Consider the following 16,694-nt stretch of genomic DNA (forward strand, 5'->3'; position numbering starts at 1 on the left):
CTGGGCCACTTCCCCATAGCCCCACGCCATCTTCAGCCTTATCTCAGGGCCTTGTCCTAATGGAGGCCCAGCAACCAGCCCAGGCTCCTTCTCTCTCTCTCTGCCTTCCTGCAGCTCCCTCAGCCACCCACACGCTATTTATGCTCCTCTAGCTCCAGCAAGGAACTGTCCTCACTCTGGCCCTGCAGCTCTTCTTATACTGACCTCTTGGGCTCTAATTGCCTGTATCCCACACTGCCTCTCTAGGCAGTTTGGAGGGCCCTCTCCACCGCCCTTTTCTGGGATGGGGGAGTTTCAGAGGGCCTCAGAGGGTCTGGTATACCCCGTCATAATATGTACCTGGTGAATAGGCTGTTTAAGATTTGTGAGGGGAATCTTCCTAGCACTCCATTCCAGGTTTGCCTTTAAAAAATACCTAGGGGACAGATGATGGGACCAACGAGAGGGGAGGAAGGCATCTAGAGCAAGCTGGATGGGACTCATAAAGAAGCCTATGCTGTTGACCCTGCTTTTAGAGTCCAAGGGTAGCTTTCCATAAGCAGAGTGGTCTGGAATTCCCCTCCTCTCAGAGGTGAGGGATCAAACTAGTGATTTGTGGTTCCAACCAGCTACGTTTCCTCCTAAATTTGGAAGAGTGGGACTGGCCGGGAGAAGTTGTCCCTAAGGCAGCCATGTGGATATTTCTAACTTGAAGACATGATTGGGGAAAAATCCCGTTCTGAGGTTAAGAAGAGACCTAGGGAGGTTGGTCTATGGCTTGTACAAGAATATCGGGGGGTGGCAAGTGTATGGATGAGTTTACACTACAGTATGTCTGCTACAATATCTGTACACTACAGTATACAGTATGTCTGCTCTTTCCCAAAGAAAGTTTCAAAATGTCTTTGAGACTATGTACCTCTATCCAGAAGCATGTCAGGGCCTTCTCGTTGGACCTTGCCAGTGTACTCAGTAGTTAAGTCAGTCTAACAGCATTGACAAGACAAATTGTAAAATACGAAGACTGAAAGCATTGTGGCAGTTTTTGCAATTTTGTCTACAGTAAGGGTGACCAAACTTACTGACCCTCGGAGCTGTATATGAAAATCTTCAGAAGGTTGAGAGCTCAGGGTTTCAGCCCAGCTCCTGCTGAAGCTTCGAGCCCCAGCAGATCCCTGCTAGGCAGAAGTCAGGCGCGGTGCATGGGGGACCATGTGGGGTCACATGTGCCTCCTCCCCGATTTTTGTTAGGGTTTGCTAGCCCTGCTCTTGGTCACATAGTGCTGCAGAGCTCCCTCCCTGCACAGCAGCTGCTGGAGTCCGCAAGCTGGGAACTGCACCCAGCTGTGGGGAGATGCAGGGGAGCTGCGGCTTTTGCTGCTGCTTCTTCCTGTGGAGCTAAAGCAGCAGCCCCTCTGTGCAGCTCCCAGCTTTGCTGCTGCCGCCTCTCTGTGTGGAGCTAACACCTGGGAGCTGCAGGGAGGGGCTGCTGAGGGTGAGGGGGAGCATGCCCAGGAGTGGACGTGGAGGGGGGCGAAACTCAAACCTTTAAATTGTGCATCCCCCACTCTCAGCAGGCACCAGTCTCTGGCAGAAGCCTCTAGCCCCACCACCCAGCTGCAGGGCAGAAGCCCCTAGCTCCCTGCTCCAGTCTGTTAGGCGGAGAATTGGGGAGGGCGGGGGATGTAGCAGGCTCTGTGAGCTGCACTTTAACTGTAAAAGAGCCACATGCGGCTCCTGAGCTGAGGTTTGGCCACCCTGGTCTAGAGACTCATGAGGTTTAATTCTTAAAGCCCCAGCTTCTGGAGTCGTGATTATATTAGCATCTTAGCTTTCATTTACAAAATATAATTTTCTAGCCTTCATGATTGCAGAGAAAACTTGAAAATGTGAATCTTAAAGTCTCAGTAACCAGAGGACAAATAACAATAACCAAACATTATTCTTTTATAGAAATATATCTTGGTTTTAAAACTAATTCCATTATATTGGAGGGGAGGGGCAATTCATGTTTTTTGAATGTTTGGAATTGGTAGTCCCAGGATGCTGCAAACTGAAACAGGAATGACTCAATATGTATTATGAGCTAGCTGTGTTCTGCACAAACGAATAAGAGGGAGGAAGGAATCTGCTGCATGGCCATATTAACTTTCAGTGGGTTGTGGCTCTGGGCGCAGGGGGAGTTATGAAACTGCATGATATAATTGGTATAGTATTCCTTAGGTGTTTGTTTTTATATTAAATATGATTTATTTATCATGCTCCCAAATGTTCTGTTTTTAACGTGTTGCAGATTTTTATACCGATGATACAAAACGACATCGTAGAAGTTGTCAGGTGGGAGCTCAATTTAGACAGCTTAGTAAAAGATACTTGGGGCATTTGATACCCAGGAAGGTGGGGGTTAGTTTCTGTTTTTGACCCCAGGAAGCAGTTAAGGCTTTTGGCACTGTGGGGATGCATCTTCATTCTCTCCCTACTGTGGGTGGGAAAGGAAATGAGCTGAATTTTTTTAGAAGGGCTTGAACTTCAGGTTTCCCATCCCAACAACTCTTGGCAGCAACCAGCTGATTGACTCACCCTGTGCCAATATTTGTATCCAAAAAGGGATGGATAAGCATACTAGCTGATTGTTTATGCTAAAATGATGAGCAGTGAAATAGATGATAATATTGATGTTAAAATCAAGTTTCACAAAGTTTCTCCTTCTGTTCCTTATTATGGGATAGGGTAAAAAAAAAGTAGGGACTGATCTGTTTTTACAGTAGCCTTCATAATTGTGAGTACTTCTTTTAACTATTATAACACTTACCGTTGGGGCAGCAACTTATGACTAAAGATTGTTTTGTCTGTACAGATTCCATGCTTTCTCAAATGCATAGTAACATTTTACCTTTGATTAAGCTTTAGTGATGCAACGTTAGTAATCATCTTTTGTATAATTATAGGAAACCCTGAGTTGAAAGATAAAGACGACCAGTTTGGGAGGACTCCACTCATGTACTGTGTGTTGGCTGACAGGCAAGATTGTGCTGAGGCCTTGCTGAAGGCAGGAGTAGGTATTAATAAAGCTGATCATAGCCGGAGAACTGCTCTCCATCTTGCTGCACAAAAGGTAATTAAATAAAAATGCCCTAATACCTAATGCTCAGCTAATGTTGCCACTGGCATTAAGTTTAAGAAACTCTTAAATAACTAAGTAAATGATACCCAGTATTTTCAAAGGACTCTACTATTCTCTAGGCCATCATGCTATAAATGTTAGTATTTTGGAAAATGTTTCTAGGAATTTGGCTTGTGCAACAGTTAATCTCTTTATTCTCTCTCTTTTTTGTGATTTAAACATATAGTTGAATTCATTTGTCACTAGTCTAGTGGCCCTTTGTTCTAATAACTCTTCCCTTCTAGGGAAAGCAATTCTTGTCCATTTCAGAGTAGCCAGTTCAACGAAGTTCTGACTGTGTAAGTTTGCTCATACATTCAGTGATACATGTTGGAGTATTGTCATTGACTTGAATGGCTACAACACTGTGCATTAACTATCTATCAGTGCCAGCAGCAGCTCTGAGAATTTCTTAAAAGAGGAAGTGCGTGAAGGGAAATTAGGTACTGTATTAGGAAATTCGTTACATATCTGTTGTCCCTTCTTCAGTTATATCAATTTGTTTCCTATATATTAGGGCTGTCGATTAATCACAGTTAACTCGTGATTAACTAAAAAAAAGTAATCATGATTAAAAAAATTAATTGCAATTAATCACACTTTTCATTGCACTGTTAATAGAATACCAACTGAAATGTATTAAATATTTTTGGATGTTTTTCTATATTTCAAATGTATTGATTTCAATTACAACACAAAATGCAAAGTGTGCAGTGCTCACTTTATATTATTTTATTACAAATATTTCCACTGTAAAAAATAAAGAAATAGTATTTTTCAATTCACCTCATACAAGTACAGAAGTGCAATCTCTTTATTGTGAAAATGCAAATTACAAATGTAGATTTTTTTTTTTTGGTTATGTAACCGCACTCAAAAAAACCAAAACAATGTAAAACTTTAGAGCCTACAAGTCCACTCAGTCCTGCTTCTTGTTCAGCCAATCGCTAAAACAAACAAGTTTGTTTACATTGATGGGAAATAATGCTGCTCTTGTCTTATTTACAGTGTCATCTGAAAGTGAGAACAGGCATTTACGTAGTACTTTTGTAGCTGGTATTGCAAGGTATTTATATGCCAGATATGCTAAACATTTGTATGCCCCTTTGTGCTTCAGCCACCATTCCAGCAGACTTGTAGGCTCTAAAGTTTTATATTTTTATTTTTGAGTGCAGTTATATTTTTATACATAATTTTATATTTGTAATTTCAACTTTCATGATAGAGATTGCACTACATTATTTGTATTAGTTAAATTGAAAAATACTATTTTGTTTTTTACTGTGCAAATACTTGTAATCAAAAATATTAATATAAAATGAGCACTGTACATATTGTATTTTGGATTGTAATTAAAATCAATATATTTGAAAATGTAGAAAACATCCAAAAGTATTTAAATTAAATGGTATTCTATTATTCTTTAACAGTGCGATTAATTGCAAATGATTTTTTTAAACACTTGACAGCCCTACTATTTATTTATGATATATCCATCACAAGTGGCAACAATAAATATAATTTAGTCATGAGGGGAATGATATGTATGAAGAGTATTTAGGATTGGGAGGAGTATCCAAAGTAATGGGGAACCAAGCAGGTGGGTAAGAGGAAGGTGAGATCAGCTGGTCAGCCAGCACATAGGTAGCAAGTGCTTCTGCACCAACTAGGCTTGGAGAGGAATTGTAGGTTATTCTGCAGGGGAGTGACTGCATGGCAATGAGTATGAAGAGGCATAGCTGGTGGAGAGTAGCTACAGAGCCAGTCAGGAAAGGACCGCACTGTTTTAAAGGAGTTGCTATGAGGGCAGATCATGGCAATTGTATATTGAATTAATGACTTTTTTCTTTTAACTTCTTAATTCGTAGTTATGGTTGAGAATTTAATTGTTCAAAAGTTAAGGTCAGTTCAGCCATGTTCACTCAATTGTGTGTTAAACCATGTAATTTATACTGCTTTGTTTTCACCTGTTCACAATTTTCCAAAATATTTAATTTTGCGTGTGTGTATATGTATATGTATATGTTTGTTTTGTTTTAGGCAAAGCTATAATGAAATAGGGTGAAGTTTGAATTGTGAAATATTTCATGATCATAATCCTTTCTGAGGGCTAGTGTCTGTACTTAGTATGAAAAGAGGAATGTTTTGATTTAACAGTTATGCATGTGCAACTGGTTAAGGCCAAATTCCGGCTTCAGGATCTGCTAGAGTGGACCCCAGTACCTAGTCAGATGCCAGTTGAAGTCAGTGGGGACTCTCAATGGACATAGGGGTCTGTTAGTGGATCCCAAAACAGTATTAGGAAATATGCCAAGTCAAATTGCTTACAAGTTTCACTGGGAAATGCTGAAAATCATGTAAACTGTGTAAGATGGTCTTCTGTAATTCTCTTCTATTTGTTTCTTTTAAAAGTAGTGTTAATTGCACCCAAAAGTTCTTCAGCTACACACAACAGACAGTAAAAATTGTTGCTTGATAAATGTTCTGAACGGTAACCCTATGTGTCTAAATGCCCTAAGCAACCATGTAAAGACATCCTGAAATATTTTATTATGTTGGATTACCTTTAGTAAGTGATCACCTCTCCAAGGTGACTAGACTTCTACCCAAAATTGGTTTTAGATATAGAACTACTCTTTGCTAGGAGTCTAGTTGACCTGTTGCTCCCAAAGCATACATTCTGAACACACATAATTATGTATGTGAGACTCTGTTCTTTTCATAGGTATGTATATTGCTGTAAGATGTTACACTGAATCGCCAATGTAGTCCATTCTCTTTAATTGTGTATATGTAACTGGCAGACAAATGAATGTTTTAGCTACAAGCAAACTTTTCGTACGTTAAAAGCTTAATTCTATTAAGTATTTCAGATCTTTTTTATTTTAAGAATTTTATAAACAAGAACATTTTTCATTTCAATTGAGATTTAATCTTATATAGAATTCTCTTCTGCTTCAGAGTTTTCAACCACCTTTATTAATACTACGTATTAGTTTTTTGAGGAGTTTGTTACAAATTTCATTATATGAGCTGAAGATTTCACGTATGTAATATTTTCCATTCCTCCTTCCTTTGTTGCATGTAAACCTTAAACTGTTTCTCTGTCACTCAGGCATGTAACAAAATATACAACATATGCAAAGTTAACATTCAGAGCAACTTTAGTTCCTGAAAGTTTTGGCTCTTGCATTAAAACTAGATTTTTTTTTTGCATTAAATAGGAAATTCATTTAACAGCAAACTGTAATCCAAAATGCAACATATATGGCAGAGTTAACATACGTAAAGGGACCTTTCACTTCTGCTTTTCCTCAGTTTTGCTCATGGAGGTGGAAACCAAACTTGCCTTTTTGCCTCACTGCTCTTTCTTACACTTGCTTCCTGATTGATATTTGAGCAGTTCACTCTAAATCTTAATAAAAATGAGGTCCTGTGCATGCTCAGTGTGGCATTTATAACTTTGTTTCGAAACAAAATCTTTCAAATTAAGAGGACCTCATGTGTGATTTATTATTTTTGAACCCCAAGAGGTTCAAAACTATTGAGATGGGTTAAATCATGAGATTTTAAAAATATATTTTGAGTTCTTTGTATTTGCCTTCTGGCTTTTGATCTTTTAGGGTTCATAGTTTCTAACCTTTGTGTTGGAGCAAAAAAAGAGAGAACTATTTTTTTCTTCAAAACAAAAGGTGAGTTTCTCTCATTATCCTCTGACCAGAAGAGCTGGGCTTTAAGAAAGTTATCAAAAAATGTGATATTCACAGTAAAATTGTGTTAATTAGCAACAGGCAAAGTAAGCTGTCATGGGATAAGAGGAAAGGTCCTCTCATGGACTGGTAACTGGTTAAAAGATTGGAAAGAAAAGGTCAGTTTTCAGAATGGATAGCGGTAAGTAGTGTTGTCCCCTAAGGGTCTGTACTGGGACCAGTCCTATTCAACATACTCATAAATGATCTGGAAAAAGGGGTAAACAGTGAGGTGGCAAAATTTGCAGATGATACAAAGCTGCTCAACATAGTTAAATCCCAAACAGACTGCGAAGAGCTACAAAAAGATCTCTCAAAACTGGGTGACTGGGCAACAAAATGGCAGATAAAATTTAATGTTGATAAATGCAAAATAATGCACATTGGAAAACATATAATAATTTAATAAATGGAGATATACCCATCTCATAAAACTGGAAGGGACCCTGAAAGGTCATTGAGTCCAGCCCCCTGGCTTCACTAGCAGGACCAAATATTGGTTTTGCCCCCAGATCCCTAAGTGGCCCCCTCAAGGATTGAACTCGCAACCCTAGGTTTAGCAGGACAGTGCTCGAACCACTGAGCTATCCTTCTGAATTAGCTGCTATCACTCAAGAAAGAGATCTTGGAGTCATTGTGGATAGTTCTATGAAAACATCCACTCAGTGTGCGTTGGCAGTCAAAAAACCAAACATATTGGGAATCATTAAGAAAAGGATAGATAAGAAAGAAAATATCGTATTGCCTCTATATAAATCCATGATATGACCACATCTTAAATACTGTGTGCAGATGTGGTCGCCCCATCTCAAAAAAGATATTTTAGACTTGGAAGAGACTCAGACAAGGGCAACAAAAATGATTGGGGTATTGAATAGCTTCCATATGAGGAGAGATTAATAAGCCTGGGACTTTTCAGCTTGGAAAAAATACGACTAAGGGGGGAATATGATAGAGGTCTATAAAATCATGACTGGTGTGGAGAAAGTGCATAAGGAAGTGGTATTTACTCTTTCTTATAACACAAGAACTAGGAGTCCCCAAATGAAATTAATAGGGAGCAGGTTTAAAACAAACAAAATGAAGTATTGTTTCATAGAGTGCACACAGTCTGTGGAACTCTTTGCCAGAGGATGTTGTGAAGGCTAAGACAATAACAGGGTTGAAAAAAGAACTAGGTAAGTTCAGGGAGGATAGGTCCATCAGTGGCTATTAGCCAGGATGGACAGGGATGGTGTCTCTAGCCTCTGCTTGCCACAAGCTGGGAATGGGCATTAGGGGGATGGATCACTTGATGATTACTTGTTCTGTTCATTCCCTCTGGGGTACCTGGCATTGGCCACTGTTGGAAGACAGGCCATTGGGCTAGATGGACCTTTGGTCTCACCCAGCATGGCCATTCTTATGTTCTTAACATGGAATTAGGAAAGCACTCTCTTAATTCATTAAGGACTCTGTGTCACTTTTTATTTTGTGAGCATGCAGCAAGACCCGTCAAGAACTTTTTGAGAAATCAAATAGCACCAACCAGTCCTCATGAGGAGGGCTTTAAATTAGGTTTGCACAGGGATGGAGACCTAAACCCGGCGGTAAGTGGGGAATTGTTTCCTCCCAGTATCCCACAAGGAGGAGGGTGCAACAGGGGAGACCTCCTGATTCATACTCAGAAAGTAGGGCAATCGGCTAGTAATCTTAGATATCTGTACACCACACCAGCTCCCAATCGCAATCCTCTAGCTTCTTCACCTAGCAATCTGAATGCTTTTCAGTTAGTGTGGGAAAAGCTCAGTTTTCCCCACTAGAAGAACAGCAATAACCCCTCTCTATAAACACTCAGGCCCTCCTGTCAGCCAAGGAACTCTCTGCAGAGAATGGCAACTGTTCTTCCTTGATGCAGTGAAAGCATTTAACTTTTCTATCCCCATCTGACCAGGGGATACGTACATCAGAACATTCAAAAAGGGTTGCAAGATTTTCTTACAGACGGGAAAATATTGTTTTTTCTCCAAATATATGATTAAAAAATGAACCTGCTCAAACTTAAAAAATATTATAAATCATTTGGGGACTGAGACTTAGCATGTGAAAATACAGCAGGGGTAGGCAACCTATCGCACGCGTGCCGCCTTCGGCACGCGAGCTGATTTTCAGTGGCACTCACACTGCCCGGGTCCTGGCCACCGGTCCGGGTGGCTCTGCATTTTAATTGAAGCTTCTTAAACATTTTAAAAATCTTATTTACTTTACATACAACAATAGTTAGTTCAGTTATATATTATAGACTTATAGAAAGAGACCTTCCAAAAATGTTAAAATGTATTACTGGCATGCAAAACCTTAAATTAGAGTGAATAAATGAAGACTTAGCACACCACTTCTGAAAGGTTGCTGACCCCTGAATTACAGCATGTAAGGAAAATGCTGAGAGAGAGTTATGAGCAGCTGAAGTTGTGGGTTGCAATCACATGCCCTTATCAAAACTTAGCTGCAGTACCTCTGCTACTACTGCTGTCATTAATGGTCCAGTTCTGATATCCTTGCTAACTTAAGTATAGTATCTTTCTCCACAAGTAGTTCTGTTAATGTCGGTGGAGTAAGATGCTACTTAGTGTGCAGAAGGGTGACTAAATTGATCTTAAATTTGTAGGTCCATATGGACTCTCAGCTTAAGTATCATCAACTGTGAGGTCAAAACATGTAATCCTTATTTTTCAGGAAAGGGACACGTGACTGTAACTCTCCAGATGTTTCATATTCAGGCATGTGATATAGCGATTTATGTTTTAAAAGATACTATGTGTGACTTCTTTATAGCCCAGCTGTACAATTATTTGCCTGCCACAAATAAGCCTATAAAGCCTCTGAACATAGAAAATTCAGGGTGCCCCTATAACATTTAAATGCTAAAACTTCCATATGGGTCTCATCTTCCCAGAATTTTATGAATTCTGGTTTATTCAATAGAGGCTCAATTGCCACATATGCTGGAAATACACAGATTCAATTTAGATGTCAGTAGTAGACAATAGAATGATTTTATAAAAGTGAGGTGAATGCAGAAGAAACTTTGAAAGAAAATAAAATCTGTCAGGGAATACGTGGAATCTGATGGGAGTAAAAGATATAATCATACTGAGAGAGGATGAAGAGTCCTCCAAATATCTGTCATTCTTATACTGTATTTTAGATCTGCCAAAATACGTTGGCACTGTGGGAAGAACCAGGTTTCCCAGCTGAATTCTTGTCTTGCCAATTAATTTGCAATTAAAATCTCTCTCCTACTACAGTATACTCCGGAAAAAGAGAACAATCCTATTCTCTGTTTCTGCCAATAGAGCATAGCAAAACCACAAATACCTGTTTTAGAATTAAGAGCCTAATGCCACAGCATTCATTCCCTTAATCTTCCAGTTCTCTGACTCTGGTGGTAGGGGAGAGAAAGATAACAGCTAGTTTTACTAATTTTTGTCACTCACCTTAGTATTCTAATGGTGAGCATATTTGTCCTTGGCTTTAAGAGGAAGACTTTATACAGCTGCAGTATTTGCACCTTTACAGCAAATCTAATACTTCATTTGCTTTTAATATTGAAACTGAGATTTTTTTTCCAGTGTTTATCTATTTTTTCCCTATAAAATGTTTAATAAAAACAAGACCATAAATGTTTGAAATCAAGTAACTCTCCAAATCATTTTTAGAGATAAAGAATCAGTGTGTTTCATATAAGCAGACTAAGAAAACCCACTTTATTTAAAATGCTCACATATATATTTACACATCCTTTGTAAGGTACTGTATTTGCAAATGTACAGTACATGTCAAATTGATAATGCCATTTCTTGGTTAGGAAATCTGAAAACCTTACCACCTGCTTTGTGCTCATTTTTCAAAGGCTTAGTGTCAAATGATCATGTTTTATGAGATACTTAGTTTTGAAACAAAAATTGTTAGCATCTAAATCTAGTTAAATTGAAGATAGATTAGCTAAAACCATTTTATAAGAATTAAAATACTCTTTAATAGTCAGTGTCTCCATGCCTGACCCTTTCTTTTTGTAGCTTTCAGTTTTCTGCATTTTTTGTATTAGAAGCATGTAAAACAACGTAACACTGAGTTTAGCTAATTCAGTGGGAAATGTCAGATTGATGGGATACAGGAGTATAAAGCAATGAGTGTGGATTAACTGAAGAGTTAAGAAAGGCTTTTCATCTCTGAGGCCTGGTCTACACTCGTCTGTTATTTCAGAATTAGCCGAGTTAATTTGGAAAAAAAAATTATTCCGTCCACACGACCAAACTGTTTTTTCGATTTAAAGGGCTCTTTAATCTGATTTCTATACTCCACCTTGGCAAGTGGAATAGCACTTAAATCGAGGTTGCAGTCCCGGGTTAAAGATATTGTGGATGCAATTCAACATTATTAGCCTCCCTGGAGCTATCCCAGAATGCTTCCTTGTGACCGCTCTGGACAACACTCTCAATTCTGATGCACTAGCCAGGTGGGCAGGAAAAGCCCTGGGAACTTTTGAATTTCATTTCTTGTTTGGTCATCATCAGCACAGGTGACCATTAGCACAGTCCACCATCACAGGCGACCATGCAGAGTCCACCATCACAGGAGATCAATTTGAATCTTTGCCGTTGTCATCAGCAGGAGCAGAATTAGACCTGTTGTCTTCCCAACTCTCAATTCAACTGTGCATTGCTTGCAGTGTGCATGATGGAATGGGGATAGTGATAGTGCCCAGGGATCAAGCACAAAGACATAAGTCCTAAAATGATCATGAAGGTTATAATAATAATTTTACACTTTTCCTCTGAAGATTTCAAAGTGCTTTACAAGGCTGGGGTTAGTTACAGTGCAGTATTGTTATCTCCATACGGCAGATGTAGAAATGAGGGGCACATGAGATTGTGGCCAGTCCAAGGGCTCACACTGAACCAAGAGCAGAACTGAGGATAGAACCCAGCCGGGTTTTCTGACTCTCAGTTCTCTTCTATATTACAAATGATCCTTCCTCTAGAGAGGGTAGGTTACTGTTCAGAAAAGCGGGATGGCTTGATGGACTACAGGAATTATAGTGCCTGGAGCAGGATCAAAAAATGGGAGGGAGGGCCATAGGGGACAGAGAGTGTCTGTCATGGGCCCTGTACAATCCTGTAGTTCCTCTGTGCACTCTCAGAACCTGAGGAAGCAGCAGGTCTCTATCTCCTTCTCACTCCAGTGCAGGATGGATTTGATTTAAATCACTAGTCAGGAAGACTCGATTTAATCATGGTTTTCTACATAAAAATGCATTCTTGTTCGTTGTTTAAACCTTAATACATATTCTTCACAACTAAGAAATGTAGGTTTCGTTTTTAGAAGCTACACACTTTACATTTTTAAACAGTGATTTATTTTGAAAACTTTTCAGATTAATTTTACAGCTATATCAGAAAATGAATGATTGGTTATTCTATTTACCAAAGGTAATTGAAGCAGTTATTTGTGAAGTCATTGGGAGGTGAACTATCTCCAGTTCAATAGATTAATATTTGGAGGATTTTCTTGCCCTGCTGTATTAGGAGGAGAACGTCACCAGATAGACATTTAAATTGTTTTATTTAATTAAAATAAAAATGTAAAGTATTCTGGATTTTTTTCTTCAACAGCAACCATATAATATTTTAACAAAACAAGCATATGTCCCTCGCTTCTCACATTTATCTCCAAACTTCTTCTCATTGTCCAGATTTCTTCCGCTCCCAACAATCTTGTATTCATTGAACTTCTTGAAACTTTGCACTTTTAGAGAGAGGTAAGGGATTGACTCTGCATACACAAATTTGCGGAGGGACAGTAGAGTTGAGGTCTGTTATTTCTCACCTCTATATACCGTTTGTTTGTTTAAAAACATTTTGTTGTTAACAAGCATGTTACCCTGGGGAGACAAATCCAGTGTGAGAACTGTAAAACTAAGCATCTCTGATGAGATCTTCTTCTAGACTGAGCAATGAGTCCCATTGGGTAGATAGAGAGGTTAACCTAAATAATCTATACAGAAGCCTATGGAACCCCATAAAATGGGTCCCTACTCCATGAACTATTGGAACTCATTTACAAAACTTTTCTCAAGCATTACATGAATATAATGTCTTATACTATAGAATTAGAATTTATAATCCCTATTCCATGATGAGATATCTTTGAGCTATAATGTATCTTAATTAAAACTATCTTTAGATATTTTTTTCCTCAAAAAGCGTTTTATAAAAAAAAATCTGATTTTAAATTTAGAAAAATCTGATTTAAAGAAAAAAATCATAGATTTTTTTTATCTACCCTGCTCCTGCAACCCCAAAACTTGCCTGGAATGATGGGCAAAAAATAGTGAGAAGAAGTACATTTATCTGCCAATGAGCCACATAAAGCTAGCACAGACCCTGTTCACTTGGCAACACAAAGAGATGTGCTCTTTTGAAGTGTCATTTCTGGAAAACTGCTACTTCCTAAAATATTTTTCATCATAGCATTTTGCCGAAATATCATTAGAAATGCTGATTGATTGGGGTTTTACTTTTGTTTGGGAAACTTGCATACTGGACGTGGTTTCAACCTGACTGTAAGTAAATGTGTAGAGTGGGAAACAAATCTCATACACCCAAGTTTCCCTATTCTTTAAGAATTTTTACATTTCACAGGTGTTCCAATAACATTTAATAAGCTAGCAGTTTAACTATCAGGGAGAACTATCTTTCCCCTATAATCCTTTTTGTTAGTTTAATATTTCTAAAGGCAACGAGCTGAAATTTAGTATTCAAGATAAACAAGGACATGTTTTTGTGTGCGTGTGCATACAAATAATGGTTTAAATATGGAAATTTTGTGTTTCAGTTCCAAAGTTTGAAGTGGAAAGTGGAAATGTTTACTTGGTTACAGATACTTTTTTGCTAAGCCTGCAGTGTAATGATGGGAAATGTTTGGGTGCCATTAGCCCTAAAATGCAGCAGACTCTTCCATCTTTTAAAAAAAAAAATCTTTCAAAACAACAGAACTTTGATTGAAAAATGGCTACTGAGCATCTTCAGTAAATACTGTCATTAGAAAAATTATGAAGTAAATAAGTTACTCTTCATGTCTATTGGTTATTGTGGCCATGCAGAACCTAGTCCAAAGCCCATTGCAGTCAATGAGAATATTTCCATTGACTTCAATGGGTTTTGAATCAGGCCAGTATGTAGAATAGTGTCAAATAAAATCTATAGCAATGAAGTTATGATTAGGGCCCTATCAAATTCTTGGCTGTGAAAAATGCATCCCAGAGCATGAAATTTGGTAGTTTGTGTACTTTTACCCTATACTATACAGATTTCATGGGGGAGACCAGCGTTTCTCAAATTGGGCGTCCTGACTCAAAAGGCATTTGCAAGGGGAGCAATTAGTGACTAGAGGTGAATTTCTGCCAGAATATCCACAACTGACAAGGAAAGTCTCTAGTTAAAACTTCAAACTTGAGACTCGGGCAGCTGATTCAATTAGTAATTTACAAACTGTGATTCTGTCCCATCTAAGCAACTAAACAATGTGGGACCAGGTCAGCTGGGAATGGGAAGGTAAGAAGCCCCGAGGGGGCTGCTGCGCTCCCAACAGGGAGCTGTGCAAAGCTGAGAGCTGTGGTTCTCAGCCCCCACAAGCTGCCTCCCTTCAGTCGGGGGAAGCGCTCCTGGTGAGGACGCGCACCACCAAGAGAAGGAGGGTAGTGTGGACATCAGTCACCACAATAATTACTGTAGTGGCTGTAAGTCAACCTAGTATAGGTCCTAAGATTGTAGTAATCCTCTAAATCTCTATTCAAAATTACTGAGTCAGTATATGGCATGAACACATAAGCAAGCTTGTAAACGTGCAAGTGAAGAAAAAATAGAAGACAATTGGTCTATATCTGACTAGAATAAGAGAAAAATCACATAGATGAAAAGTCAAAGGCTGGGAGTGGATGGTGATCTTGCTAAGGCTCACCTATTGAGTAGCTCTGAAGGCAGTCCTGGAGCCAAAAAAGAGTTATTATTCTGCTCTGTGAGATGATGAAGGAAGTAGTTCAATATTACAAGCTCCTACAGGAAGACCATTTGAGCTCCTCAGAGAAATTTCTGTTCGAGTGCTTGCTCATGTCCATTCAACTTAGGTGTGTGTGCTCACCACATGCACCGATGCTGGAAGTTTTCCCCTCAGCAGTATCCATAGGGGACCAGCTCCAGCATGCCCTAGAGTGGCACATATATGCCGCGGTATATAGGGTGCTGCCGCTCCCCCCTACTCTCAGTTCCTTCTTTCCGCCGGTGACTGTGCTGGAACTGTTGCTGCTTCAGCTAGTGCTGTTGCTGCTCGTTCTAGTTTTCTCTTGAATTATAGTGTATATAGTTTTCTGTTAGTGTTTATAAATCCCTTAGCTATAGTTAGAGACTTCGTAGGTCCCTAATGGGACTTTGCCTCTGGACGGGGCATGCCCCGCTCCCCAGGCTTTAAGCCCTGCAATCGCTGCAAGAGGCCCATGCCTGTTAGTGATCCACACAGCAGTTTTCTGCGCTGCTTGTGTGAAGGACACATTAGTGAGAAGTGCAACATTTGCAAGTTCTTCAAGTCAGGGACTAAGAAGGAGCACAATATTTGTTTGAGTGCTCCTTATGGAGTTGGACCTCACCCCGGCACCGACACAACACTCGGTATTCAGCACCCCACCGGGACCATCCACTAGCCGGCACTGGTCGCCACTCATGGCTACCCATGGCTACAACCAAGAAGACTGCGCAAGGCTGGTCTCCAACCTCCCGCAAGGGAAAGGATAAGACTGGGTGTGAGCAAGTTTCCATGCTGGGCAACTCTTCACGCACTCTGGAATCTTGGGCCCAACCTCTGGTGGAGTGATGTAGCCCAACCCGCTCCCTGACAGCTACTCCATCAGCTCCGGGTGCTGTCCACGCCAGAGTCCCTGCAGGCAGCATAGGAGATCATGTCCCTCCTGGTGCCGCCCACACCAGCTCCTAAGGTTCCTTGGTTGCAGGGCAAACCCATGTTCAGGCTGTGCTGACAGGGGGAACCTCCCACCGCCCTCCCATAGCTGCCATGCATCTGACCGCGAAAGGCAGATGCAGTGCAGCCCCATTCGGTCCCCAGACCTTGGGCATGGGCAGAGAGGCTTGAGGTGCAGTTTGCTGACTACCAGGCGCAAACCTTTGGAGGCACGCATTCCCTGGCAAGAGTTCTGCTCCAGGGACCCGTCGAGGGTCGATGTTGCCATTCCTCGGACCGTCGCCGATCCCCTAGGAGGTCATCACCACATGCGGGCTTTTCCTCACACCGGGCTCATTCCAACTCCCGGTCCCGCTCCTCATCCCGGTACCACTCGTCAAGTGCGAGACATAGATCACTGGCTTCAGGCTGTCATGGATCTGTTGAGCACCACCGGTCCCTGAGACCCTGCTCCAGATTGGACTCCAGGTGGAGTGACCTGTACCAGTCAGGACAGAGCCACCATTCTGCTCCATCCTGGTCATCAGGTAGCGACCACTCAGGATCCAGCCCTGGTTTGGAACAAGGTTCCCTGATGGTGGGACAAGCTCTGGTACTGGCTCTGTTGTTGGCACCGAAACCATCCCCATGGCCTCAGGCACAGTGGCTGGCACCATGGTAACCTTGGAACCCGTGGGAGTTGACCCAACCCTCCCAGGCCACCAGCTTGGTGTCTGGGGGCTCGGAGAGACCAGCTGCCTTTCTTTCCTGCCCTGCTGTAGTGAAGAAGCCATGGATGTGAGGACCCCGCA

General features: G+C 40.6%; 1 protein-coding gene across 5 annotated transcripts in view; it reads left to right on the forward strand.

Moving 5' to 3' along the window:
- The window catches only part of INVS (inversin), a 219,896-nt gene that overhangs the window by 24,967 nt on the left and 178,235 nt on the right, over positions 1-16,694 (forward strand). For all 5 annotated transcript variants that reach the window (XM_050938135.1, XM_050938137.1, XM_050938136.1 and 2 more), the window contains one exon: positions 2,928-3,094. In XM_050938135.1, coding sequence (XP_050794092.1) covers positions 2,928-3,094 — 167 coding nt within the window. The remainder of the gene's footprint in view (positions 1-2,927; positions 3,095-16,694) is intronic.

Source organism: Gopherus flavomarginatus, chromosome 2, assembly GCF_025201925.1.
Source record: "Gopherus flavomarginatus isolate rGopFla2 chromosome 2, rGopFla2.mat.asm, whole genome shotgun sequence".
NCBI lineage: Eukaryota > Metazoa > Chordata > Testudines > Testudinidae > Gopherus > Gopherus flavomarginatus.